General features: G+C 45.9%; 1 protein-coding gene across 52 annotated transcripts in view; it reads right to left on the minus strand.

Annotated features, from left to right (window-relative positions):
• Positions 1 to 4,770: 4,770 nt before the first annotated feature.
• Positions 4,771 to 26,411, minus strand: part of Rbfox2 (RNA binding fox-1 homolog 2) — a 243,580-nt gene continuing 221,939 nt past the window's right edge. For 19 of the 52 annotated variants that reach the window (XM_087558172.1, XM_087558166.1, XM_087558181.1 and 16 more), the window contains 7 exon segments: positions 25,946 to 25,999; positions 25,737 to 25,829; positions 24,438 to 24,570; positions 20,937 to 20,976; positions 11,766 to 11,854; positions 11,309 to 11,381; positions 4,771 to 9,964 (listed from right to left, as the gene is read on the minus strand). In XM_087558172.1, coding sequence (XP_087414298.1) covers positions 9,920 to 9,964; positions 11,309 to 11,381; positions 11,766 to 11,854; positions 20,937 to 20,976; positions 24,438 to 24,570; positions 25,737 to 25,829; positions 25,946 to 25,999 — 527 coding nt within the window. In that variant the 3' untranslated portion in view covers positions 4,771 to 9,919. 52 annotated transcript variants of the gene reach the window in all.

Here is a 26,411-nt window from a genome sequence, read left to right on the forward strand (position 1 = left end):
ATTGTATCTGATTGGCTTTAATAAAGAGCTGACAGCCAATAGCTGCAGGAAGTGGATGGCAGACTTCTAGGCAAAGAGAGGGTCTCTGGGAGAATTGAGAGGTGAGATCCAGCAGCAGACATGCAGGTAGATGAATGGAGCAGAACAGAGGTAGAGCTGGCCGCATGGCAAGACACAGGCCAGGATTAGTCAGGATAGAGAGGTTGGGAAGACTGCCTAGCTAAGGCCTAGGCTTTAAAACGTTAGTACGCCTTTGTGTCATTATTTATATTGCTATTGGGTCTAAGAAAGTCCTGTTTTATTGTTGGCCAAGCAGAGATGGAATCTACACTCACTGGTGGTGGGAAGTGGTTCCACTTAAATACTCCATTACTGTCGGCCTCACATCCACATGCACACTAACTGGACTCAGTGGGTTATTAAACAAGACGATGTGAAACTGGTGTGTGCACAAATCGGGACAGAACAGAGAGGATGACAAGATAGATGAAATGACCCTTGGGCAGGGACCTGCCTGTTGAAGACTGATCTGCATTTACAACTCGGGGTAACACAGAAAAGCTAGCACAGACTTCCTTTGTTCTGTAATGGTTAGCACTTTTAAGCTGATGGTGGTGGTTGGTTAAGAATGGCCTCCATAGGGGCTGGGGATTTAGTTCAGTGGTAGAGCACTTACCTAGGAAGTGCAAGGACCTGGGGTCGGTCCCCAGCTCCGGGGGGTGGAGGGGGGAACCAAAAAAAAAAAAAAAAAAAAAAAAGAATGGCCTCCAAATGCTCATGTTTGGAAACGTTGTTAGAGTCGCTGAAACTGTTTGGGAAAAGTAGGAGGTATGTTGGAAGGCATGTCACCAGGGTGGGCTTTGAGGCTTCAGATGCCCACACACAGCATTCCTGGTGTCCCTCCACCTCAGGTCTGTGGATCAGATAGAAGCTCTCAGCTTGTGTTCCATTGCCGTCCATTGTCCGGCCTACCAGCCTGCAACCACACTCATCGACTCTGAGTCCCAAATTAAACTTTAAAAAAAAATAATAAAATGAATAAGTTGCTTTGGTCATGGCAACAGAAAAGTAACTAGGACACACTCTGTTATTATTTTTTTTTTTTAAAGAATCAGGTAGGGAGTATCCCCGTTTACTGTGTTGAGTTGGCACTGTACAGAAATTAACAGCCATATTGGTCTAGAAATGTTAAACTTAAGTTTTTTCCATTTGTACAGGGGTAACACACTGTATTAAATATGTAAGGTCTTATATACGTGGGTTTGATTACAAAAACTAATAAAGTATTCTCTAAATTAAAAAAAAAGAAATCAATGAAAAAAAAAAAAAGAATCAGGTAGGGGCTTGGGGATTTAGCTCAGTGGTAGAGCGCTTGCCTAGGAAGCGCAAGGCCCTGGGTTCGGTCCCCAGCTCCGAAAAAAAGAACCAAAAAAAAAAAAAAAAAAAAAAAAAAAAAAAGAAATCAGGTAGATTTCCTATGCCTAAGAGATTCCCACCCTGGAGAGCTTTTCCATGCACCATGTACCATGACATGAAGTGACATAGCCCTCAGCACCTTTCTGCTTAGACTTGGGACTATGGGAAATTATAGATTTTGATTCCCAAATTGTGATGTGGGACTTGGGACGGGTGAGGCCAAGGGTGCTAAGAGCAAATTTCCAGGGGATGACAATTGCTTTTCCACTTTTGGTGAAACCTTTGGATGAATGGGAAAATGCTGTTCTGATGCAGCAAGGGCGCCATTTCCGACTCATCACTGCCGCAGCACCCCATCGGCAGAGGCGGAGGCAGGCAGATCTCTGGGTTCGAAGCCAGCTTGGCCTAGGTAAGTTTCAGGCCAGCCAAGGCTCTATAGAGAGTGACCCTGTCCCCCAAAACTAAACATTCTTACCTGTTTGGCAGTCCTCCAGCTCCAATGTATGTCTTCATGTATGAAAGGTAAAATTTCTCCAGATCTCAGGCCTCCAGGGACTGTAGGAATGGTGACCCATAGTGTCATTGGACCCTTCTCCCTGAGGACCTGGACTATTTCAGTGCTTTGGATAACCCAGTTTGAAAGCTGGGCACACACGGTGACCAACCAGAGTGATACACTTCAAAGACTTTATTCATGTGGTGTACATGCAGGGCCAGAAGAAGGTATCAGATCCCCTGGAGTTGGAATTAGAAGTGGCTGTGAGTTGCCCCATGTGGGTGCGAGGAATCAGATTTAGGTCAGAAGGAAGAGCAGTTAGGACTTTTTACAAATTTTATTTTTCTTGGATATTTTATATATTTACATTTCAAACGTTATCCCCTTCCTCCTGCTTCTATGAGGATGTTCCCACTCCCACCCACCCACTTCCACCTCAACGCCCGAGCATTCCCTACACTGGGGAAATGAGCCTTCACAGGACCAAGAGCTTTTCCTCCTATTGATGCTGGACAATGCTATCCTCTGCTACATATGTGTCTGAAGGCATGGGTCCCCCCCAACCCCCGCCCTGTGTACTCTTTGGTTGGTGGTTTAGTCCCTGGGAGCTCTGGTGGGGTCTGGTTGGTGGACATTATTGTTCTTCCTATGGTGTGGCCAACTCTGCGGCTGGGGATCTGCCCACTTGCCTTTTGACCTCTGTACTGAAGAACACAGCTCACTGCTGTCATATCCGTGTGAGTCGTTTGCACACCTGAGTGCTGACGCTGAGGTAAGCTCAGTGGAAGTGCAGGGGAAGGGGGCAGGAGAGTTGCACTAGTTTAGATAGTAGACTGGAAAATGGATCTCCAAGGAGCCGGATATGTGGTTGTGCTTTTAGAAGAATCCAGGGGAGATCCTGGAAGACTGGCTGAGGAAGTCAGCATAAGCCCATGGGTGCCCTTTTCTCATGACTGAGACGGACAGATATCATGTACCTTCAGAGGGGTACGTGAAAGTGAACCGGGTAGGGTCAGAGGGCAGTGCTGGGAAGAGACCGTGTAGATGGATGGTTAGGTCTTCCTGGAAGGATGTTTAGATCATGCCCAGGGGGTAGAGCTGGAGAAGAGCAGGGCAGAGCCAGGTAGACAACAGCAACTCAGAGCTCAGAACTGCCCAGGGATGCTGTCCCCATGGGAGATGCAGGGGAGAGGTGAGGATGAAGGGTTTATAGGCGGTGCTGTTAGAATGGGCTTAGTGAAACTGATCAGAAGAGAACGGTATGGGTGGACTGAGCAAAATGTGTTCCTTCTGTGACAGTCTCGCTCTGTAGAACAGGCTGGCCTTGAACTCGAGGTCCACCTGCTTCTGCCTCCTGACAGCTGTGGTCAGTTTGTTCACCATCCCACCTGGCCAGGACACAGGTTTATGCCACTTCCTAGTGAAGCCCTTGCTTTGGTCAGTAGTCCCTTTTGGTCTCCATCTTTCCGTTAGCCTTCTTTCCCCAAAGGCTTCAGTCGCCACGGTCACCACTCAGTGCTCAGTTCACAGCCCCAGGGGACTGCTGTGGCAGGAATGGCCCCCCTTTTTGATGTTGAAATCCTCATGTCCAGGATCAAGCCCCAGAGAGCCACCTCTCACCCTTTTACTACACAGACTGCCTGGCAACTTGATGTTCCCCTAATGGTGAGAAACAAGCTTCTCCACGGTTAGTTCATGGGTAGAGGACACTATTGGACTTAGTGACATTTTGAGGCACATGTAAGGCCAGAAGCTCCTGCCCTGCCCCTTCCCATGTGGCTTTGGACACGATCCTTAGTTTCAGTGTTTAGTGAGGAGACATGGTCAGGCTCAGTTTCTGTTCCTTTGAAGTGAACGCACTATCCTGTCACAAACACAGCCTGGTCAGAGTCAAAGGCCTTTAGTGGCAGTGGCAGTGTGGGTGGTAAGAGCATCAGCACAAGGGACAGCCCAGAGAGCCCCAAGCTCTCCAGGCATGTGTTGCTGCTGTGTGTTTGGGGAATCTGCCAGTTCCAGGGCCCTCGGAGGCAGCTGAGAAGCCAGAGGTCACCGTGCAGGCACACCACCAGGGACTGGGCCTGCTGTCCTCTCCTCAGGGGGCTGCTTCCTCATTTGGAAGGCCAGGTGGCAGGGAGAAGGGCAAGCAGAGGTGGTGGGTGGCAGCTTATTCATGGAGAAGAGACCTTGGGATTCTAGTGGGGGAAAATTTAGAAACTATTTAAGATTGAAGACCCTAGTCGGGAAAAGGCCAAGAGAGGAGACAGGGCCCATAGCCGATAAAGTAGGAAGGTTAGGTGCAGAGCATCGGGGTGGGGTAAGGATTAGCCCGAGAGCTGAAGACTGTTAGGGCAGGTAAGGAGAAGGAAGAAGCCCGGGTTTACACGTTTGAGAGCAGAAATCCACTCAGAGTCTATGAGAGGATCTCCATGCTCTCGACGACTCAGGAAGGCAGTGACTGGGGAAACTAGGTATCTGGGATATTGGCATGGAAAGCACTAGTGAAGGGTGGTTGAAGGCCAGTCTAACAGCAGAGGCATTCCACACAGTGACAGTGAAGATGGGGACAGGAGCAGGAGCCGGGAAGCAGGCACTTACCTGGGGGGAGGGGGAGTTCAGGTCAGTGGAGCTCGTGTAGTGCCTGAGGCCTTGCAAGTGGGCAGGGGGAGGCTGAAGGGAAGCAGCAGTGCACTTCACTTCAGTTGGAAGTCTGCTGCCAGCTAGAGAACAGCTGCAGGGGTCCCTCCCTCCTAGCTTCTGGTCACTTAGAAGCCCCCCAGGAAGCAGTGGTGTGGTTTCTCTTCCTCTTTCCAGGTCAGAGCCTGGAGTTCAGGCAGAAAGGAGCCAAAACCAGCCAGAGGTGGTGTTTCTCTCTTTTATTTAAAAACAGTGCTTCGTTACCATTTGCAAAGGCTGAGGCAGGGCCCCTCCTTTGCTAAGAGTTTATAAAAGCCAGCAACATGATCAATAATTTATACACATGGAGAGTAATACAAAAAATAATGAATAAAAGCTAAAGATCTAACTACTCCAACCTTCACAATTCCAGCTACTTGATAATAATAGGAGTAACCCAATGAATACTGTATGGTCTGAAAGCTACTATACAATATGATTCTTGAGGAGGAGGGAGAGAGGGAGAGAGGGAGTTAGAGACTGTCACAAAGCCCTGGGTGCTTCTCTGGAGTTAGCAGGGAAACAGGACCCTGGGCAAGCAGCTCGGGTGCCCTAGGAGGTGACTCTGGGAGAGGATGGGAAGGAAGGAGACACAGCTGGGTGGTCAATTGGACAAGCATCCGAGTATGCCCCCATGTCCCAGTGGTACCTGTCCTGCCACAGGGAAACCACACGTGCTAGGCAGGCCACTCCCTGCCACAGAGGTGTGGAGGAGAGCGAGGTTCTGTGGTACTTTGAGCCTTGAGAAGATGGAGACTCAAAAACTGAGAGAGCGCCTCAGTTCGCTCTGCAGCTCTAACTTACACGTGTCAGCCCCAGGGTGTCTCTAGCTATTCACAAGCTGAATGCTGACACAGGGAAAGTCATGTCTCTTAGGGAAAGAAAAGGATCAGTTCATCACTCCATATATAATGCAGCCAAAATGAGCTGCCCAACAAGCAGGCACACAAAAATACTGTGAACAGAAAATACGAGAAAAGAGCTAAGCTAGGCGTCCTGATGGGGACAGACAGCGATTAAAGCACATCAGTCCCCGGAAAAACCAAACCAAAAGCATTTTCTGAAAAACTCAAAAACTTGCGTGCCCCTGGGAATCTGGCATTGGTAACCGGAAGAGGGAGGGAAGGAAAGAGCATCGCTGTTCCCTTTTTGCCTGCCAGGGTGAATGCAGCCCTCCCCACCCCCCAGCGCTGGCATGTACAGAGGGCTGCCCCCTGGGTGGGAGGTCTTGGCTGATGGGCAGTCCTCAGTTCCCATCCCTGCCAGCCAGCACCGCCATGGCTGAGCTCATCCACCGTTTTTCCTGAGTACACTGTAACTGGCTACAGTTTCGGTAACTTGCATAAGAACATGGCTTCCACAGCCAACCACAAGACTTCAGGGACCCGTGCCCCCTGGCTCATTTCTAGTGCCTTGCTGAAGAGTTTGGCAACCTGTGGTAGTTGGTGAGCCTTTCAAAAGGAAAGCTGCCAAGGGACTGTCCTGCACTCAGTAACCTAGAGGGCACATGCTGGCTTAGGACACCCAGAGCCCGCTTGGGGTGGGGCCCTGTTTCCCGCTCTAGCCCAGGGATGGCAACTGCCTGGCTGATGAGGAAGCAAGGGTAAAGGAGGTACACAGGAGAGGGAAGGGTGGGACAGCAACATTTCCAAAAATATAGTGTTTTATGCAACAGAGAATCAAGTGTTACTGGTGTATACTACAAATGATCAGACATTCTCAAGAGCATGACAAAATAAAACACACGTTTACATTAGATGTTCACCGTGCCCACTATTGTTTCCTATCTGAAAACAGTGCAAACAGGTAACTTATGCTTTAAAACACCACAACCCCGTCCCCACCCCCCAAAGTCCCTTTGCTCCTAACAGCCGGGGGAAAGCCTGCGATTTTGCAGACACTGCCATGCTAGATTTTGAGTAGTGGAGAACTGGCTGGCCAAAGGGGAAGGATCGCCAGGCAGCTTCCCGCCTTCCGACACCCGAGGTCCAGACTGCCCCTGGCTGGCCTCATTTACCTGGCACAGGGAGGGAGGGGCACATCATGCTCTTCTTGCATAGCCTCGTGCCCTTCTCATTTTACAGCCCTCGTGTCTGGAAGCTACATGACTAGGTGCAGGATGCAGGTGGCCACTCCTGCTGGCTGCATCTCTAAGAAAGCACAGCCTAAACTAAACAGTTCAGCCCCTGAGGAGTCCATGTTTGAGGAACAGCCACAAGCTCTCCTTAAACTATGAGCTGAGCTCCAGGCGGTTTCCAAGGGAAGGAAGAACGCAGGCTCAGTTCAGACATCGGCTGCTGCAGGGTGACGGTGACAGAGGTTCCTGGAAACCTGAGAGCCCTAAAATGACAAGTAGTAGCAAGGTGCTTCTGGGCTGAGGTTGAACTAAGTAACACAGAAATTCTAGTAAAGACCTAAGGCAGCTCTCCGGGCTGAAAGGGGAACAGCCAGACAAACGTTTTCACTACAAGTCTCCTTAAAGGAGCCCAGCTTCTAGTAAGATTTGCAGCATAGAAAAGTCCAGGCTGCAGAAGCCTTTGAAACTGAAAACACCCTTCTCACTGCGATTCAGCGTCAGCCATCTTTTTGAAATCATCAGCCAGAATCCTCTAACAGAGTCACAAAATGCCTTTCTCCTCTAGCCTGCTGCTTCCTAAATCAGTCCAACACACCAACACAGTGGCCTTGAGGACCAACCATGAGGCCAATACAGTGAAACCCAGACACTTGGGGGAGCCAAACTCTCAGTGCTCACCCTGAAATCCAAAGACCCTTGCATAAAAAGCCAACTCCATCTAGTGTTCCTTGGAAGGAGCTTGAGGAAGTGGCACCCACCGGAGAGTGTCCCTGTACATGCAGCAGAGACGTGCTGGCAAACAGACTGGCCTTGGAGGCCTCAGCCAGAACCAGCTGAACTGAAGTGCACGAAGGCCCCTCTGGCCCCTCCGGCATGGGCCATGGGGACTGTCCTTTTCACCCTGCTATGACCACCCTTACTCCTGTCCAGGAAGAAAGATGCCTTCTTCAATTCTTCCTCCCTTTCTGCCCTTTGTGGATACAATTGTCGAGGGACTGGCCTAGTCTCCACCAGGTGAAGGGGCTTGCCTTTTTGTGAGAATGGCCCTTATTAAACAAAGACCCAAAATGTCTGTTCCTTTAGCCAGTAAATTTTCTCAAAAAGAAACAAAATAAAGGAAAATCCCTCTGCCCCCATTCTCTAGAACTCCAAGAGGCCCCAGCCTATCCCTTCCCCTAACTAAAATATTTATGCACATACAATGAAGACTGTCATAACAGCAACAACAAACCAAACTTTGGCTTCGGGGAAGGGACTCCATAAGTGGCCAGTGGCAGGCAGTCTGTCTCGTTTCCTATTTCACACGTTGTCCCAGAATCAATGACTACACTGAGCTCTCCAGCTTCCACGTTGTCTCTTCAGATATAATGGGAGATAGGATCTGAGAGCAAGACGGTACGTGTCAGCCGTAGGCCAAGGCCTCCCTGCTTACAAAAGGATGCTTGATGCAGTCAAACGTCAGCCACTTTAATTCAGGGACATGAATCATTTATCACTCAAAAATGTGTAGAGGCAGAGGCAACGACGACGACAACAACAACAACAACAACAACAACAACAGAACCAAACCCCAATAAAATAACCCTAAAACAGACCCTAACAAAACCCAAGCTCATGTCTCTGAACTACTCCCCTTAGCAGCGATCCCTCAGGTGAACTGACCAGGGAGCCCGTTGACACTCCGGTTTCCTAATGCCTTCATTTTGGAGCCTCTGTGGGACCCTTGCCTTTCGAATACATCTCAGATCTGGGGGAGAAAGAAGTCCTTTGGAAACAAAACTGAAGCCAGGTTTCACTGCCATGGCCCGTGCAGGAGGACCCTTGAAATTTTACATCCTCCTTCAAAGGTAGGCTTAAAGTCCACGGCCCGTCTTCTTAGTGTTCCCCAAGGGGTCCAGGTGCTTGGCTGTGACTCTGGAGGACACTGTGAAGCTGGATGCAGTGGCCACAAGGGCTGGAGGCTCAGAGGCTCTGGAGGATGGAAATTCCTATGGCTTTGGAGTGAGGACAAACTGCCTCTGCCTGCCCTTACTGGTCCTCATCAGCACACTTGTTAGGACAGCCAGCCTAGGGCTTGGTTCCTTATCCTGCCCCAGCAGAGGCTTTCCGATGCCTTTCTTACTCTGTACTGACTTCGTGCTACAAGAAAAATGAAGGGATATCAGATTGAACATCCCCCTTTCCTCTTCTACACACTCTTTAATGGCTCTGAACAATTTGTACTTTTAATCCTCATACTGTGCCCAGATATCTGGGGGGAAATCTGGCCACTGACTATTCATTCTTCCATTCCCAGATCCCGATTCCTGAATCTTGAGGACATGGGAGTAGCATGTTAATAAAAGAACAGAGGAGTTGCAGCACAGTGGCTCAATTAAAGGGGCAACAGCCCAGCAAGGATGCTGAGATTTCTGAAAGGAAAAGAAACAAGTGTTTTCCTATTTGGGAGCTCACTTCAAGATCATTTTTGTACTGAGGTGTTTCTCATCCACAGTCTGAGAGCATGCTTGGGAATACCAGCACTGTAATTCCAAAAGCCATGACAACACTCTCAGGCTGTACCTGTCAATGATTGTAAAACGAATAGAAAGGCAGGAGGTTAGAGGAGAGAAAAGCATCTTTTAAATTCTCTTGCTTTGTAAGCACAAACTCCTACCGAAAGGCATGTGGATTCCAGCCACAGCCAGTCAGAGCCTCCAGCCAGAGTCAGGCCAGAAGGGCACACTGCTGCAGAGCTGGCCCCCACTCTGCTTGTCCCCCCAGCCATCAGCACCAGATCCACTTTGGTAATTCTGTCTGCTGGCTTCTGGTCAAATGCATGTATCAGCTCCTTCCTCCTCCACTGCCTCTTCTGTGACCGACAGAATAAGCTGAGCGTGGACATACAGACGTGGAAATGCACTATCTTTTTTTTTTTTTTAACCACAGTTTTAAAAAAAAGCAAAAATAAGAACAAAAAACCCCAAAACAAAAAACAAAACAAAAAAACCCCAAAACAACCCCCCCTCCAAACAAAAACAAAAATTCAAAAACAAAAACAAAACCAAAAAAAGCACAATCTTTGGAACAAAAGAATTAAAGGCAGAAATTTAAAGGAAAAATACATATTCAAAGAACACAGTGAGGTATAAAAAGTATTCTCTCTTTTTTGTTTGTTTTCCTCTTCATCTTGCTATAGAGTCCTCTACTAGTAAATATTGCAATAGCCAGGCCTCATGAACTGGGGGCTGTCCCATTTGCAGGGGTCTCACGTCACTTCAGTAGGGGGCAAATCGGCTGTAGCCACCTCGGTACAAACTCGCCTGCAGTGGGTAGAGACATAAGAATATTGAAAGGATGAGAAAAGCATTGGAAATGACACGCTATGTCCTGAGAGATCACCTCTCTCTCCTGGCAGTAGAGACATCATAATGGCTGACTTCATAACTATATGACTAGGCACAGAGGGTAGCCTTGATATGGTGTCTGTCTGTCTGTCTGTCTGTCTTTGTAATGCTACTACAGTTCTGGCTGAAATCGAATTACTGAGCTCCCTTCAAACACATGACCTGTCAGAGTGTGCTACCTCTGACTACTTCCTGGCAGAGATGGTCACATCCTGTATTTAGAATGATGCCACATTTAAACCCAAGCCAAATTCTCCACTGTCGAAGCAGATCTCTTGTACAATCTATGAAACACACGCATCTCCGGATCCATGGGTCCTGATTCAAGAACTGCCCACAGATGCCCAACTGCAGCAACTCTAGTCTCTTGTCAGAAAGGCTCAGTGTGCACACACAACAGACAGGCCCTCCTTCAGGACTCATCTGTGCAGCAGCAGGAAGACTCCCAGGGCCAGTGCTCTGTAAGTGGCTGTCACACTGTGCTGTTAGAGGCTAACAAGGGGAACAGGCCTACACATGTTGAGTGAAGATAACTTCCAACACTGTGGCCGAGTCCGAGGTGTGGGTGTGCTTGCTACTCTGTTTCCTGACCTTGATCAACTGACTTTCTCTGGTGTGCCACATGATCCTTCCCAGGAATGCTGTCCGGGTCTTTCTTTCAGGGTATAGAATTTCCAGCTGGCATCACTATGGAGTGGCCTGCCTTTGTAACTATGAATACCAGTCAGCAATAAAGGCATCTAGGCCAAATCCAAGAAGGCTACAGCAAGTACGTCAGTCCTAAGGATTATTCTAGACTCACTCTATGTACTTTCTCCATAATTCCCTACAACTGCTACTAGGAACTGCCTGCAGCGTTCACAACACTTGAGTCCCAGCGCTACTGCCAGCAGGCAGGAAGCAGCAGGAACATTGTCAGGCATCAGCAATCAAAAACTGAGTACACCAAGAGCATGTTGTGAGGACTGGAAGCCTTACCATCCCACGCCTTCCGTACTCTCAAGAACACTGTGCTACTGGTATGTATGCTCCTGGTAAAGGGGCCCATTATTCCCTGTCCTCTCCTAAACGAAGTCATTACTCAGGAAGACTGTCACCATCAACCCCTCCTTCCTACTGTCTTTCCAGATAGACAGGTAAAGCAAGTGACATAAGTTCCCAGGGTCTCATTCAGCTTCCACACTTTGGCAGTGGATGAAATGACCACACATTGCTTCCCATAGAGGAGGAACAAGGATAAGAAAAAAGGTATAAACTTACCACAGCGCCAACTCCATAGCTGGCGGCAGGGGCGAGGGCATGGTAGGGGTCAGCTGTGTACACCCTGCCGTAACTGGAAAGGAGAAGCAGGGTCAGATGGAAACAGGGGAGACCAAGACTATTCATAGGGAAAATGGCAGACGGAAGAAGCCTTCCTGTCTCTGTTCCCGAGTGCAGTAACTGGGGAGTCCTGACTACTATAAAATAGCAAAGAAGGGGTCAAATGGGAAAAAAGACCAATTGCGATCATAGCCAAAGAAGAGACAGAACAAGAGCACAAGTACAGGAAGAGGCTAGGCCTGGGTGCTGTGTGGCGGAAGCCATGGAAAACTGGCTCCAGAAAGAGCCAGGCTGGCAGGAGGCCAAGGACTCAGGGCAATTCTGGAAATGAGGAAGAGGGAGAGGGATGCTGCAGGGAGCACGGTGCTCAGGGTCTGCTTGCTCTGGCTGTACATACCCGTCGCTGTAAGCGGCTGCAGCGGCTGCAGCAGCTGTGGCTGCGGTTGCAGTAGCAGGCTGTGCATATCTGTAGGCTGCATATCCACCCTACAGGAAAGAAGAGAACTGACTTTACAGCTACCTCTCCCCGAGACAGACACCCTCCCCCCATACAGACGCACACGTGTAGACACAAGGACAGACACAAACACAGACACACATGGAAAGAGATGTTTCAAACTGCACCAGTTTGCATGCTCCTCCTAAGGTAGAAAAATCAAGCTTTAGCCAATGTAGGGATTTGCTTTCCAATTTGTGACAGAAAAAGTACATGGGTACTACCTAGTGATTTTAAGAAATACAGATATGATTTTGGATTTTACTTTACAGTGTTTTTTTTAGCACTCTTGACAGGGAAAATATTCTTGAAATATTAGGAGAATTGAGTCAATGTGTATATAACAGTTAAGAGAATTAAAATCTACTTCGTCCATCAGTGTCAATTTCAGAGTCTCTGTACTGGGACTGGCTTGTTACTGAGAGAACGCAGTAGGTCACAGGAAGATCTAACCCAGAGCTTGGCTCCACTTGGCAGAGCATGTCTGTCAAGAGCAACACTGAGAAGGAAGAGCTCAAGCAGACCAGACATCAGAGAACTGCCTGTGAATCAATAAATCTACCACCTGCTTGTCAGAGCGGTGGGACAGAGACCGTGGCTTTAAAAGCTAAATGCTTAACCCTAGTTCTCTCAGAAAACCTTAACTCAAGCCCACATTCCAGACTTGGGGAAATCAGGTTGCAATTAGCTTAGGTGTGTTTGATTAGCTCTGATGAGGTCAGACAGGCCTCACTGTTCCCTTTTCCCACAGCAGCCTTTGGGAGCTTTTTCCCCCAAGATCTTCATGAGAAGTCCTGAGGAACTCAGAACCATTACAGCCTGCTACTCCACGGGCATTTTTTAGGAACTAAACAAAGGCAATCATGTGTGTATGAACAGAGATGTCCCTTCTGGAAGGACTCAAGGACAGTGAGACAGGCCAATACAACTGGTAAGGTCCTTACTGTATCCTTCCATAACCCACTCACTTTATCTAGATCTAATTCAGAGATACTTAAAAACAAAACCAACCAACTAACCAACCAAGCAAGCAAACAAACAAAAAAACTCCAAAAAACCAGAGACAGGGTTTCTCTGTGCAGCCCTGGCTGCTCTGGAACTCAGAGATCCACATGCCTCTGTCTCCTGAGTGCTAGGATTAAAGGTGTGTGCCAACATCAACTGGCAGTCATACATTTTTATTGTCATCCTTTGGCTGTCAAAAATATGTGTTCTGTTGTTTCAGTCATGAATGACAGATAAAGCAGTGTTTACTCTGCAGAAGGTCCACATCTCACAGCAGCTGAAGTATCCCACGCTTTTCCCTTTGAATGGTCAGTTTTTTGCTAACTTTCCAAGAGACATTTCACATTTCCTTTTTTTTTTTTGGCCATGTTTTAGGGTTGAAAAGATGGGTGTAACCATGTGTGTGTATCTGTGTGTGTGTGTGTGTGTGCATGCACGTGTGGGCACATGCATAAACACACATATTTGGAAATGATATCTCTAATCTAGAGACAGAGCTACCTTAGGGTGTGTGGGAACTTGCTATGTAGACCAGGCTGGCTTTGAACTTACATAATCACCTGCCTCTTCTTCCCAAGTGCTGGGATTAAAGGTATGTGCCAACGCACCTGGCTAAGAAGTCTGTCTTTTTTGCTTGCCTGCCTGCCTGCCTGCTTTCTTTCTTTCCTTCCTTCCTTCCTTCTTTCTTTCTCCTTTCTTTCTTTCTCTTTCTCCTTCCTTCCTTCCTGGTTATTTTATTTATTTATATTTCAAATGTTATCCCCTTTCTAAATTTCCCCTCCGAAAACCCCTATCCTCTCCCCCTCCCCCTGCTTCTATGCGGGTGCTCCCCCACTTACTCTCCCACTCCCACCTCACTGCCCAAGCATTCCCCTAACGCTGGGGCATCACGTCTCCATAGGATACCTCCCCACTCCCAAGCTGGATAAGGCCATCCTCTGCTACATAAGCAGCTAGAGAGCCATGGGTCCCTCCACATGTACTATTCGGCTGGTGGTTTAGTCCCTGGGAGCTCAGGGGGTGGGGAGGTCTGGTTGGTTGATATTGCTGTTCTTCCTATGAGGCTGCAAACCTCTTTAGCTCTTTCAGTCCTTCCCTTAACTCCTCCATTTGGTTCCTCAGAAAACTGGACATAGTACTACCTAAGGACCCAGCTATACCAACCACCCCTGGGCATATACCCATAGAAGTATTTTCTAATAGGACCCTTGCTCTTCTCTACCACCCTACTTAGCAGCTCTGGATGGCCTCTTTGGTTCCTGATAACTTTTACTGTGGGAATCATTTTATGAACTCTAAGCTTTCTCTAGTAAAGCAGCAGCACTATGAGGGGCTCTCTGAGTCTATGCTGTAAGAAGTCAGGGTCAGCAGCTCCAAATACATGTTTAAAGTGCACCGGCTCTCAGCTGCTGTGCAACACTCTTTTGCTGTTACTCACAGGTGCCTATATAAGGGACAGTCTGAGTTACCATTATCAAACCCTGCAGTGACATGGCCAGAGTGGAGTATAACAGGAAGCATCCCTGTGACTTTCAGCCATGTTTACTGTAAGAACAGGCTGGACTACCCCCACAATGCCTCACAACTGGCTCCTCAGGGCTTGCTCCAGCCCTTCTTTACCTTAGTCCTTTAGTCTCCGAAGAGGGCACAGGGTGACCAAAGCATTGGTGAGAGAACAAACATTTCATCCTTATATACAGTTCAGTCTTTATCTGGACCCCGAAGGCTCAGCTGTTCACTCTATTTAGAAATGGTTCTAGTTTTCAGAATGGAAGCCAAACCTTTAGTGGGGCTTCTTTGTAACAAAGGTACTTTGGCGCCATGTGCTTTCTCTTCAGCATTTCTTTAAACACCAAGATAATCTTTTCAATTTTAGGACTCTCAAAAAGTCAAAGTAACTAAATGTGATCTATGCTTAGCTAGGCACAGCATTTACAGCCTGGAGCAGGGAGGGGTGCAGGCTCTCGCTGATGGTTCTGATTCAGGACTGATCCTTGGGAGCTTCAAGAGCACGTGGGCCACACATTCCACATGCTGTCTCAATCGCAGCTCTGGGTTGTGGCTGCTAACTGGGAGGAAGGACTCCTAAGCAAGGCAACTGACAGCAGTGGTTCCCTCAGTGGCTTAGGTCTTCTCCATCTGCAGTACTCCGCTTTCACAAGCAGGTTCTGACTTTGGGGTCTGATGGATGAAGTTCTCTGTGCTTTAAGTACTGGACAGGATAAAATATTTTATTGATACTGATGATGGGCTTGGAGAATACTGGCAACAAGAAAAACTACATTAATGCCTTTGATCAGCAGAGGTCTTTTAACAGAAGTCATTTACAGGAGGGCTACATGTGGGCTGATGGGTAATACGTTACCAAAGCAGTTTGGTAATTCACCCATGCCTAAGGAAAAGTGTACCGTGTACCAGGAAGTAATCCCTTTTAGATACATCTTACTCCAGAGTCTTTCTGCTTTTGCTGAAATTGGGCATTCTACAGAACCTTACATAAGGGGTTGGGATTTAGCTCAGTGGTAGAGCGCTTGCCTAGCAAGCCCAAGGCCCTGGGTTTGGTCCTCAGCTCCGGAAAAAAAAAAAAAAAAGCCAAACACCACCTCAGGACAAAATCTACAACATACAACTGACTTAACTGCATTCTAGGTTTTACAGTGTAGAAAGATCTTGGGCTAAGATGTCCCCATACCCCGATTTTACTTTAACCAGCAAATTTGAAGGCACTTATATATAGAACATGAGAGCAAAGTGCAGTTTGAAACACCAAGGTTTTCATTACTGTCTCTTAAAATTTTCAAAAAGAACAAGGTGGGAGGAAGGAGAAGAGGGCTCAGGCGTGGGGGTAGGGTGGGGGGTGGCGCCACATTAATATTAATCACATTAAAACTGAGCATGCCGACATCCGGAGCTAAAACAACAGCAAAACCACCACGTCCAGACTGGCACTGGCTAACTCTATCTATCCCAGCATTCTCTTGGGACAGCGGTTTGCCCTAGGTCTACCACAAGCTCGGTGAAGTACACAGCCTCAATTACTAGAGCGTGCAGCCACAACGACCTGGTATTACGGAAACAGTCAGTCACCACTTGAGTTAACATTCCATACCCTAACAACTGGCCCTCCCCAGCCCAAAGGAGGAATAAATCTTGCCCACCCAAGCCCTGGCCCATACCACAATGTTAATAATTATAACAAGCAGTAACCCATCTGTTATATCAGAGAAGGGAACAGAGACTCCACTGAGAGATTTAGAGTGAGATGTTAACATTTCTTCAGCTGACTGCACAAACAAACAAACAAAAAAAGAGGAGAAATAATTCATTTGGAGATATGAAGTCATGAATAGCTGATGTGTATTGCTTTTAACCATGCACTGATGCAAAACTGAAGCAACCATTAATAAAAATTAAAAAGGACATATGTATTTACACACAATCAGACCTGTTTGATCTGAAGCAGTTTGCAGATTCTATCTGTGTGTGATTTGAAATAAAACAAAAAATGGGGATTAGCATGGCCACAGCACACCAGAGTGTAGGAGGGCACACACAAACGGCTTCTGGAACTCAGAGCTGCCTAAGTCTGGCACGGCTAAGCCTGGTTCAAATCCACACATGCCCCTTGAAAAACAGTTTTCTTTGTAACCTTTCTAAATAATGCCTGGTACCCCATCTGGTGGCCCAAGTCACTATTCAACCTGCCTGGCTCTGACAAGGGAGCTCACCAGGCGTGCACGCTCTGGGAGCAACTGCATAGTCTTATCTAGTGTTCTTCCAAGTTTCTCCTGTATTGGAGAAATAATTGTTTTCCTCAATTATTTGTCATATTTCTGCTCCCACTCCCAGCTTCTTCTCAGAGCTAAATGCTGCTACTTTAAGCCTCTTTGCTAATGACTTTCCAAAACATTAAAGGAAAGCCTGCTTCCCACCCAGTGTTACCACTGAGGTTTTCTACTCTTCTTCTCTGAATCAGATTTATCATCAAATTAACTCTGCACCACTGGGATTCTTCTGTTGTTTTTCTGCAGGTATGTTTGAAACAAAACAGAAGTTCTAACCATTGCTCCCCTGCACGTGAACCTTGTCTGGATACCTAAAGATTTTCATCTTGTCTTGATTTTAACCTTGCCTTTAATTTTATTGTATTTTTGCTTTAGATTTACATTAAAACAGGACTTTGGTGAGCATGTGATGTCAAGACACCTTCTTTCTACCTGAAAGACAATGACATGTGACACTGAGGAGGAAAGTGTGTAGCTCAAGACCAGCAGACAAATGAAAGCTTGTTATCCCATGTAGTGTGCAGATGGACAGAGCAAGGCAAGTGTGTGCATGTGCAAGTGTGTGTGTAGGGGCTGGCAGGCATGACGATTAACATCACCACTGAGGAGTGAGATCTGTTCTACTTAGCAAGGGTCTAATGTTTGGCCTCTAGAACCAATGGCTTTGGCCCTGGATGGTCCTAATGCCTTCTTCCCCCATGCCAGCTGAGAGCCTCAGCCACAGGAGACAGTGAGTTCTCATGCAGACACAGAACCGGCTTGGTACAAAATATATAATTTCTGCTCTGAATGACATATCTATATATTCCAAAAGTGTCATGTAAGTTCCACCTCATCATCATTTAAATTTGGGGTTAAGGAGAGAAACTGATTATCTTTGACTTACATGATTTATGAGAAGAACTTTAAAGAATTAAATCTTTCAAATACTTTGCTATTCCACAGTTCTCCAAGTTAGTTCACTTCTATAGTGTCACTGGGTTACATGAAGTAACTGGGTTATTAAACTATGGACTCTTTTTCTTCTCTGTGCGTCAAGCTATTGGGAAAAGTGTCTAACAAGCATGCTGTTATCCAAACACTTACTGATCTTATCAGGTGGAAGGGAAGAGGGCACAGGAGCTACGAGTCCAGGCCTGTGCAGACCTGTCACAACTCCACACTTCTGCCTCTGATTTCACTAGGGACCTAAACATGGGACTTAAAGCCCCGTGCAGGCAGACTTCGGTCTGCTTCCTTTTGCCATCTCTTTCATTGTTAGCACTCTCAGGTGCTAAGGTCTCCAGAATAAAAGACGAGTTTAACTGGCACAGGCAACTGTGACTGAGGCTGAAAGAGGCAGTGATGGTTGGATCGTAGATTGTACATGTGATGTGTCTGTGACCAAGTGTGGTGAGGGGACCGGACGGCTCATTTTGAAGGAAGTGTCATGATGTGTGGATGTGACATGGGCACTGCTGAGGTAGCAGGGCTTAGATCACACGCTCACAAGTCTTGATTGTCCAAAAAAGCCTCTGTTCCCATCTCTAACGTGGAGCTGGAATGGTTAGTATAATTCAATTTTTTCACTGCAATCCACAATCTGATTGATTGGCAGGTCACACTGGCACTCCTACCTGAGGTATTTTAGCGCTAATGATTGGTTCCTGTAACACTATTCTATAACAGAACACAGGAAGAGCAGTTCAAAAACACAGCTGTGGAAGGAAAACAATCATACAAAGAGCCCACATGGGCTGCCAGCCTTTTCTTTCCTTTGGATGCAAGCATGCTTTTCACAGGGTGAGAATCAGGAGAGTTTGTTATCCCACTTAAAGACAAATGAGGGTCAATGACAGCCTTTCTAATGGGAAAGGGAAGGCAGCAGGGTGGGGAGTGGACACAGCTATTCTGGAGGGCCAGGGCTCTTTGCAGATGGAGGACATGATGGCTGAATCAGGACATTTTGTCTCCAGACAAAAGGAAGCCAGAAGGAAGCAGAAGGAAAGAAAAAAATAATGGCTCCCAGGAACCACTCTCAGAGCAGCAGAGGGAAGGCTTAGTAGCTCCTGCATTGAAGCCCCTCTCTCGAGTGTCTTCTACTCACCCTCTGTCTGGGCCAGAGTAGTTTTTGACACAAAACCCTGCACTCACCCCATTCTGGTGCGCACTTCTGAGGAAAGCAGATGGAAAGGAGCAGTGTGGATTTCCAGTTAGGAAGTGCACAGCAGCAGAACCAACTCGGAGGACAGCAGTCAGTTTTCCTGTGTACTTTAAAGAACCCGCCTTAACCCCCCACATGTGCACTCTCCAGTTTAACAGCTCCAGTGAGAACACTACATTGTAGTCCTGTTTTCACCGAGGCTCAGACATTACCTCAGCACCTGTGACCAACCTTTGTCTTCCCAGCAACTCTGTTTTAGATGGGAGAGAGGGAGAGGAGGGAAGCAGGCAGGGGGTTCTAGCTGGCAGGGGTCACTGGGGAGGGTATTTTTGATCAAGTCACTGGATTACTTGTTAAAGCTACTGTAGATTGTTCATTTAGATTAAAAAACAAAACAAAAAATCCTTTTGATGGGCATAGAAAAATACCATTCACTAAGATGTTACAATGCAAAATAAGGCAACAGAAAAGCCATAGCCAAATATTTAGTTGGTTGGTTCAAGGTAAAAGCAGGCAAAACTGGGATAGAAGCAGGATTTGCTTTAAAAAAAATCCCAAATAAGGAAGATATTACATAAAAACAACAACAAAAACAAAACAAAACAAAACAAAAAACCTCAGTTGGGGAAATAACTCAACTACAGTAGATTAAAAAAAAAAAAATCAAATCAGAGTGAACTCCATGAGAATACAGAGAATCCCACAGGTAAATATGCACATCCAGAGATGTGTAATGTGCTGGGCAGTAAGCCAGATTTGCCTGATCCTCAACTGCGAACACAGGAGGAAAAGCTTTTTAAAAATTTGTTGAGCAAGGGTTAGATTTTAATTAAAATACAAAGAAAGGTAAGAAGACATGGACCAGGGGATCTTCACGCTTGGCTATGTAAACGATTTGGGAAATTCTAGTAATCACAATCTAAGGGATGGGCCAATGACTCCTACCTAAGGTTCCCGTACAAGGAAGACACACTCTGAAGACCTACTCTACGTAGCACAGCTAGACTCAGCTGGCCTAAGAAAGCAGCCTCAGGGTCTCCGAGTGGCCTGACATCATTCTGTTGAGGACACAGGCACAACAGCCTCTTAACAATGGAGAGGAGAGGGCAGAGAGAGAGCCTCCTGGACACACAGACCTACCTCAGAATAACTTCTCCTGCTAAGTCTTCTTTACAGAACTGTCTTAATGATTTGGGCCAGTTGACTCTGCTGGCATTCAGGAAAAGACCATTTGGAAGGCACCTAATGATAGACCTTAACACTCAAAAGCTTTTCCCATGGCAGCTAAATTCCTTTGAAGTAGGTATGTGACCAACAAATCATGGAACATGGAACTTTATCTCCAGCTGGAAGGATGATGGGTTAAATGTCAGGGTACCTGCTGGAACTGGCAAATCTTCCCAGTAACTGAACGTCAGAGTCCAGGCTGCTATGTACACTCCCCAGTTTCCCTGGCTTGCCTCCTAAGAAAGAGATGTGCTGGCTGTGGACTTCCAGGTAAACTGACACTGAATATCTGTGCTCCTCAAATACTGTACTGTGACTCCTCTCGTACTCTGACTACTATATTATGATATTAGTTGCTGACGTCACTGTCACAGCTTATGCTCTTTAAGTCACGTGAAGTTAGCACACAGTTCAGAAAGCTTCCTGATGTCACATAAATCAAAGCCCTAACACTTTAAAGAGGGTGTGGGATGGAGAGAAGAGATGGAAAGGAGCTGGTGTCAGGTAAGCTAGTCCTGTCATGTATGTATGCAGATGATGCGGCAACAATACGACTTTAAACCTGCTGATCCTCCCACAAGGTAAGAGATACCTAGAGCATCCGTGGGCACAGGGAAGGGAGAATATGTGAGGCAGACTGACCCCAGCAACCGTCACAAGACCCAAAGACTTAGTTTCTGCACCCAGGGGCAAGCGCAGTGGCAGAGAAGCATGCTTGCATTCTTAAAATAGATAAATATATAAATATATATCCACAAGGAAAAAGGAAAACAAAAATCAAATTATATTTTTAAAAAGGAAACAAACAAACAAACAAACAAAAAAAAAACCCTAAAACAAACTAAAGAAACAGAAAAAAAAGGCTGGCTTGTCAGGGGATGGGGTCAAAGAGGCCCCAGTGTGTGTACTTACATAGAGGTCAGCACCGTAAAATCCGTCCTGGTAAACCACACTGCAGAAATCCACACAAAAACAAAAACAAAAAACAAAAGAACAGAAACACATTCCGGTTATTGAGGACGGCAGCATGCACATGCGCTACATAGGCAGGTGATGTATGAATGTGACCTGGACACGGGGCTGCAGCAAGCTGTGACAGAGATGTGTGTGTTCCATGGCTCCAGGACGTGTGAGGAGGGCTGAGGGTCTGCAGAGCTAGATGGCGCACCTGGGCCCTGGATAACGCAGACTAGGGACAGAAGCCGTGCTCCTGCAGGGCTGCAGGTAGCTGTGTGAGATCTGCTGGGTTCCACAGATCACCTTTAGTGTCTGGAGTACTTGTAAACATTTGCTGTTCTTTAACAGTGTGCAGAGGAGAGGGGTGGTAGGGCTTAACCTCAGGAAGCGAGTGAAAGAGGTGAGTGCCATCAGGACAGGAGCTATTTGCTAAGTGTGTTTCAAATGATGCTGTGTAGTTATTTTTATTTTTTGAAATTGTAGATTTTCTTGTTATCCATACATCACCTGCTTTTTACCCTGCACATTAGACATGCGATAAGATTTGCTGATCACACAAGCATGCAAAGTATTATTATTCAGCATTTTTAAGAACCAATGCAACACCTTGGAAAAACAAGTCAATCAATTCTGACCAAAGTAAACAGAGAAATGTAATTAAAAAAAAACCAAAAGAACAAAACAACCAAAAATACCCACAATGCATTGCTTTCACAAGCAGAGGTAATGAGCTCAAGGTTAAGGTGATTGGTCCAAGAATTGAAAGGTGCAGTGGGATCCCAGATAGTAACAATATAATCCAGAGTGGGAAGGAGCAACTGGAAGATTTTAAGGGTTCTTGTTTAACTAAACAGAGTATTTAAAGAATTCTGAAACATACAATTGGTGACTGAAGCTTTGGTCATGACTAGGCCTGTCCTTGACGGTGAACCTGGGGAAGCTGATGGCACAGCTCACCCTCCTGTTTGGGAATGGGCTTTGCCAAGCAGGCACTATTAGTTTTTTTAAACAAAAAATCTGGAGCAGCAGTATATGATTATTCTTAAAATTTTTCTCCAGTATTATGAAGTGCTTGTGTATATATATATAGATTTCCCCCCAAATATTATTTTGGGAGCAAAAGACATTAACAGGGGCAGAGAGAAAAGACTAATTTTCTCCACATTTGTCAGGACAAGACTTGGCTGTTATATATATATTTATATAAATATATATTTAAAATCTGTTTATTGGTTTATAGGCTAAGTACTGGGCAACCTCTTTTTTTCCGTTATAATGGATGAGCTAACAAGCAGAGCTGCTACGTCTTACATCTAGAAGTTACAGGTCACATTTACACTGCACCTAACACTAGACTTCTGTTTTTGCACAGCAGGAAAAGCAGTTGAACTTCTGGCATCTGTGGGCAGGCTTTACCTGCGTTAGTCTCCACGTACTTAAGGCTGGTACTGGGAAGAATCTGCCTCTCCACTACATTTTTCTAAAAGACTTGCATAGGAGAAGGCTGAGGAACGGGGAACACAGGGGCTAAGGGGAGCTAATCTTCATCAATGTCAGTGCGGTGCACAGGCAAAGACTACAACACATCCCTTCTACAGAGACTGCTGCCATTAGAAACACGGATATATTTTATCCTAAGGCAAATCACTTATTCACTGATTCTACGAGAATTCTGATAATTCCTGTACCAATGCAATAAGAGCACAGTCGCTCACAAGTGATTCTAAGAGAGCCATTCTAGGCCATTCCCCAGGAAGTACTGGACTTATTCCTTGTCATCTTCAATGTAAACTGGTGGTTTAGTTTAAAAAAAAAAAAAAAAAAGAATACACAGGAAACTAGTGTTTGGAGCACTGATATGGTCAGACATAAAAGATAAGATACAATTATGCAGCTATATATCTTTATGTGGCACAGACTTAGGAGAGAATGGCTGTGAAGTAGCTCAGGAAGTTATAAAACAGGAAGTTCCATGTGTCTCTGTGCATTCTCTCCTTGCATATGTGACAGTCAATGCTTTTGGGTGGGAATGGGAGGTAGGTCATGAGCAGTTTTCTAGTGTGCTAAGCTTGTAAAAGAGTCACTTTCATGTTTCACTCAAATATTCCTTAATGAAACAAAGCTGTATCATTAACTTTTTTTTTAAAAGAGATGTCAGAGGTTGAAGGTCAAAGGTCAAGTTGAGACAAAAAAAGGATAAATTAAAGCAAGTCATGGCAGAAGATGGAGATGATGGAATGCATGGGATTTAATTATCTATAAATTGCAAATGAAAGTTATTTTCTGAAGCAGTTCCCTTGCAGTGTCTTGGAGTCTGCCCACTTCAGCATGCATACTTGCCTTGTCTAATAAAAATGCTTTAATTCTGTGGCATGGAGGACTCCTAATGGTATGTCCATTGGTCTATGAATGAATGAATGTTAAATTAGTATACCTTCTGATGAAGCCTACTTTGCTATCAGAAAGGGATACCCTCTCTTCCATTATGTTTTAACTAAAAAGCAACTAACTGGTTTTTCTGCAGCTGTTTATATCTTTCCACAATACAGGAAAAACAAAAACAAAAAACAACAACAAAAAAACCTGTCATAGGCAGAGAAAAGATGAAGAAGAGAAATGTCAACTCTTGAGAAAGTTCTTGGTATAACTGTCTTAGAGGAGTTCACTTCATATAAAAACACACGTCAGGCTGACACAGGTAAACAACTAAAGCCAATCTGCCATCTTCCCTCCTTCTCCCCTTTCAAAAACAAAGGATTTGTTTGTTGCTATGGAATCGTTCCACTGCATGAGGCACCCTCCACTCCAAACTGAAGGCGAGGGATGCTCCACTGTGTCAGCTGCTACCACCTCAGAAGCCAACCGCAGCTGGATCCCTACTTCTCCCTCTCTCCCTTGATTCAATTGGACTCGGTTTGTCTTTGAAGTCACCTCTTTTAATCTGTTTCCTAAGAAGAAAGCAAATCCATTGTGGGTAACTAGCTTTGCTGCTCACTACCCAGGCAGTGAAACCATGGGGTGGGCACGTGTGCCGGCCTCTGCCCCGGCATGGGGAGGTGAGACAGGTGAGCACAGCAGACACAGTCTGGCACTATGATCTCCAGCTCCCTCCTCAGTTTTCTGTAGTAGTGTTAATCCACACTCGTGCGCTGCTGAGTGAACTCCATGCCAACACACTGCTAGCAAACACAAGACGGCTCTGGCCACTGTCTTAAGCCATCACCATGAAGGCTTAAGGTGGCCAAAAGGAGGCTTTATATAATGAATTGACCCTTGGTCAAAATTCTGTATTTTAGTTCTTGCCCTTAAGTCCATTAATTTGCAAATATTCACATAGCATTTAAATGCTGCCAAGCAACATCTTAGAAATCAGGGAGGGCCAGAGCACTCTTTCTTCCCTTCTGTTTGTATCCAATTGCTTATTTCAGAATGATGACTTTGGAATCTAATGCTTACCCTGGATAGGCGGGGATGGCTGTTGGAGGTACCGCTCGCACTGCACCATACACTGTCCGCCCTCTGCCCCTCAGATGGGCTCCTCTGAAAGCGGCTGCTGTGGTGGCTGCAGTTGGGTAAGGGAAGCCAGGAACTAAAGGGAGACCCAAAATATGACAGAAATTTCAACTTGCATTCAGGAGCTGATACAAAGCTAGACTGGGACTCAACTATGGAAAAGGCAGAAGGACAGGCACCAAATCTTTCTTGAAAAGGTAGCAAGCATATTAATCAATACCCTAGTGACTCTGGGGCTTTGGGTAAGAAACGGAAAGAGAGATACAGGATGACCAAACCATGACTCCACGCCTCACTCATCACAGATCGTGAGTTTACTGTTTCTTGCAAAATTTTCCAGTTTTATGAAAACTGATAAAAAATTTGTATCATAATAAGATCTACAAGATTAATTTCTGTGGGTGATTTAAATCAGGTCAATATAAATTCTTCAACAGGCCAACTATTAATTTCATTTCTGTTATTATGTAGTAATTATTCCTCAAAAGGAAACCTCTTTATATTCTTAATGGTACAGGCATAAAATAATTTTTAGAATTTATTTGTTAATTTAATTTCTTTAATATAGATAAATAAACAAACAGGAATTTTAAAGACAGGTTTCTCTGTATAACCCTAGCTGGTCTGGAATAGTTCTGTAGATCGGCCTGGCCTCGAACTCACAAAGATCCAAATGCCTCTGCATCCTCAGTGCTGGGATTAAAGACGTGTACTGATGTTGTCTGGTGTCTTAAAATATTTTAACCTCCTCAGTTGCCCTGTACCCTATATCGAGACAGACAGAGCTGGCTCTAAGTGTTCCTGGCTCTGGAAGCCATGTACAAACAACCTGCTCTGTAGGATCTGGTTTAGTTACACCTCTTGCCAGGGGAAGCGGCAAGTGACGTTAGAGTAGGAAGAAGGTGGCCTGTCACTGACACTGCAGCTGTGCTAAGTGTTCCCTGCAGGACAGCGGGCTTGAATAGTGCAGGCTACACACACGCTCTTATCTTTTGACTTCCTTATGGTCCTGACGGTCACACAGATAGGACAGTTAAATGTCCATCTGTACGCTTCCCAGTGAGTTTTGTTTTGTGGACACTTCTAGTGTGAGTTACAGAAAACAGGGCACTATGCTACCTATTACTCTATCAAGAATGTTTTTTCCCATCAGTTCTGCATTATGCTAGAACAAAACCAGACCAAACTAGCACATGTGGCAACAGTCAGAACACGCATGGCAGGTCAGTGTAGGCTACTTACTGATTAGAGGAATGTAAGTGTTGATGCCCCCTCTTCCTGACAAGGGCACAGCCGCCTCATTGCCTAGGGACACATCAGCTTGAAAGCTGGATGCTAAGCGTATTAAAAACAAAACAGAAAACAAAAACCACAAAAGGTTACAAAGAGATAGCCGAATGAGACACCACAGACACCATTAAGTAGCAGACAGGGAAGCAGTGTACTAGTACCTGCATATAACTCAGGGCCGTACACAGCTCCAACTACTGGGCTTAACTTCCAGCCTGAAACAGAAGAGGACAGGAGTGAGCTCTGCAGGCCAAGATGACTTCAGGCACCTCTGTGCTGTTTTTCCTCCCCAGGTCAGAGTCACAGGAAAGGGCAATGGTGCTATCTTTAAGCAGTGTCCTCTCTAGTTTCTGCTTGCAAGCTGCCCAGACTTCCCTTAATGATAAAGCTGTGACCCCAAAGTTGCTTTTTGTCTGTCTTATCACAGCATCAGACTGTAACTAGATCAGAAAAACAAAATGGAGGGAGGGAGGAAGATGGACAGGGAACGTGAGGAAGAGGAGGAACCAGAAATACAGCCTGCCCTGAGTTTAGAAGAGGAAAAAAATCTGAACACCTATCATTTGGTACCACATGGCAGCACACTTCCTTACACGCCCTCTTAACAGTGCTTTACACTAGGGCCTC

Source organism: Rattus norvegicus, chromosome 7, assembly GCF_021556685.1.
Source record: "Rattus norvegicus strain SHRSP/BbbUtx chromosome 7, alternate assembly SHRSP_T2T, whole genome shotgun sequence".
NCBI classification, from domain to species: Eukaryota; Metazoa; Chordata; class Mammalia; order Rodentia; family Muridae; genus Rattus; species Rattus norvegicus.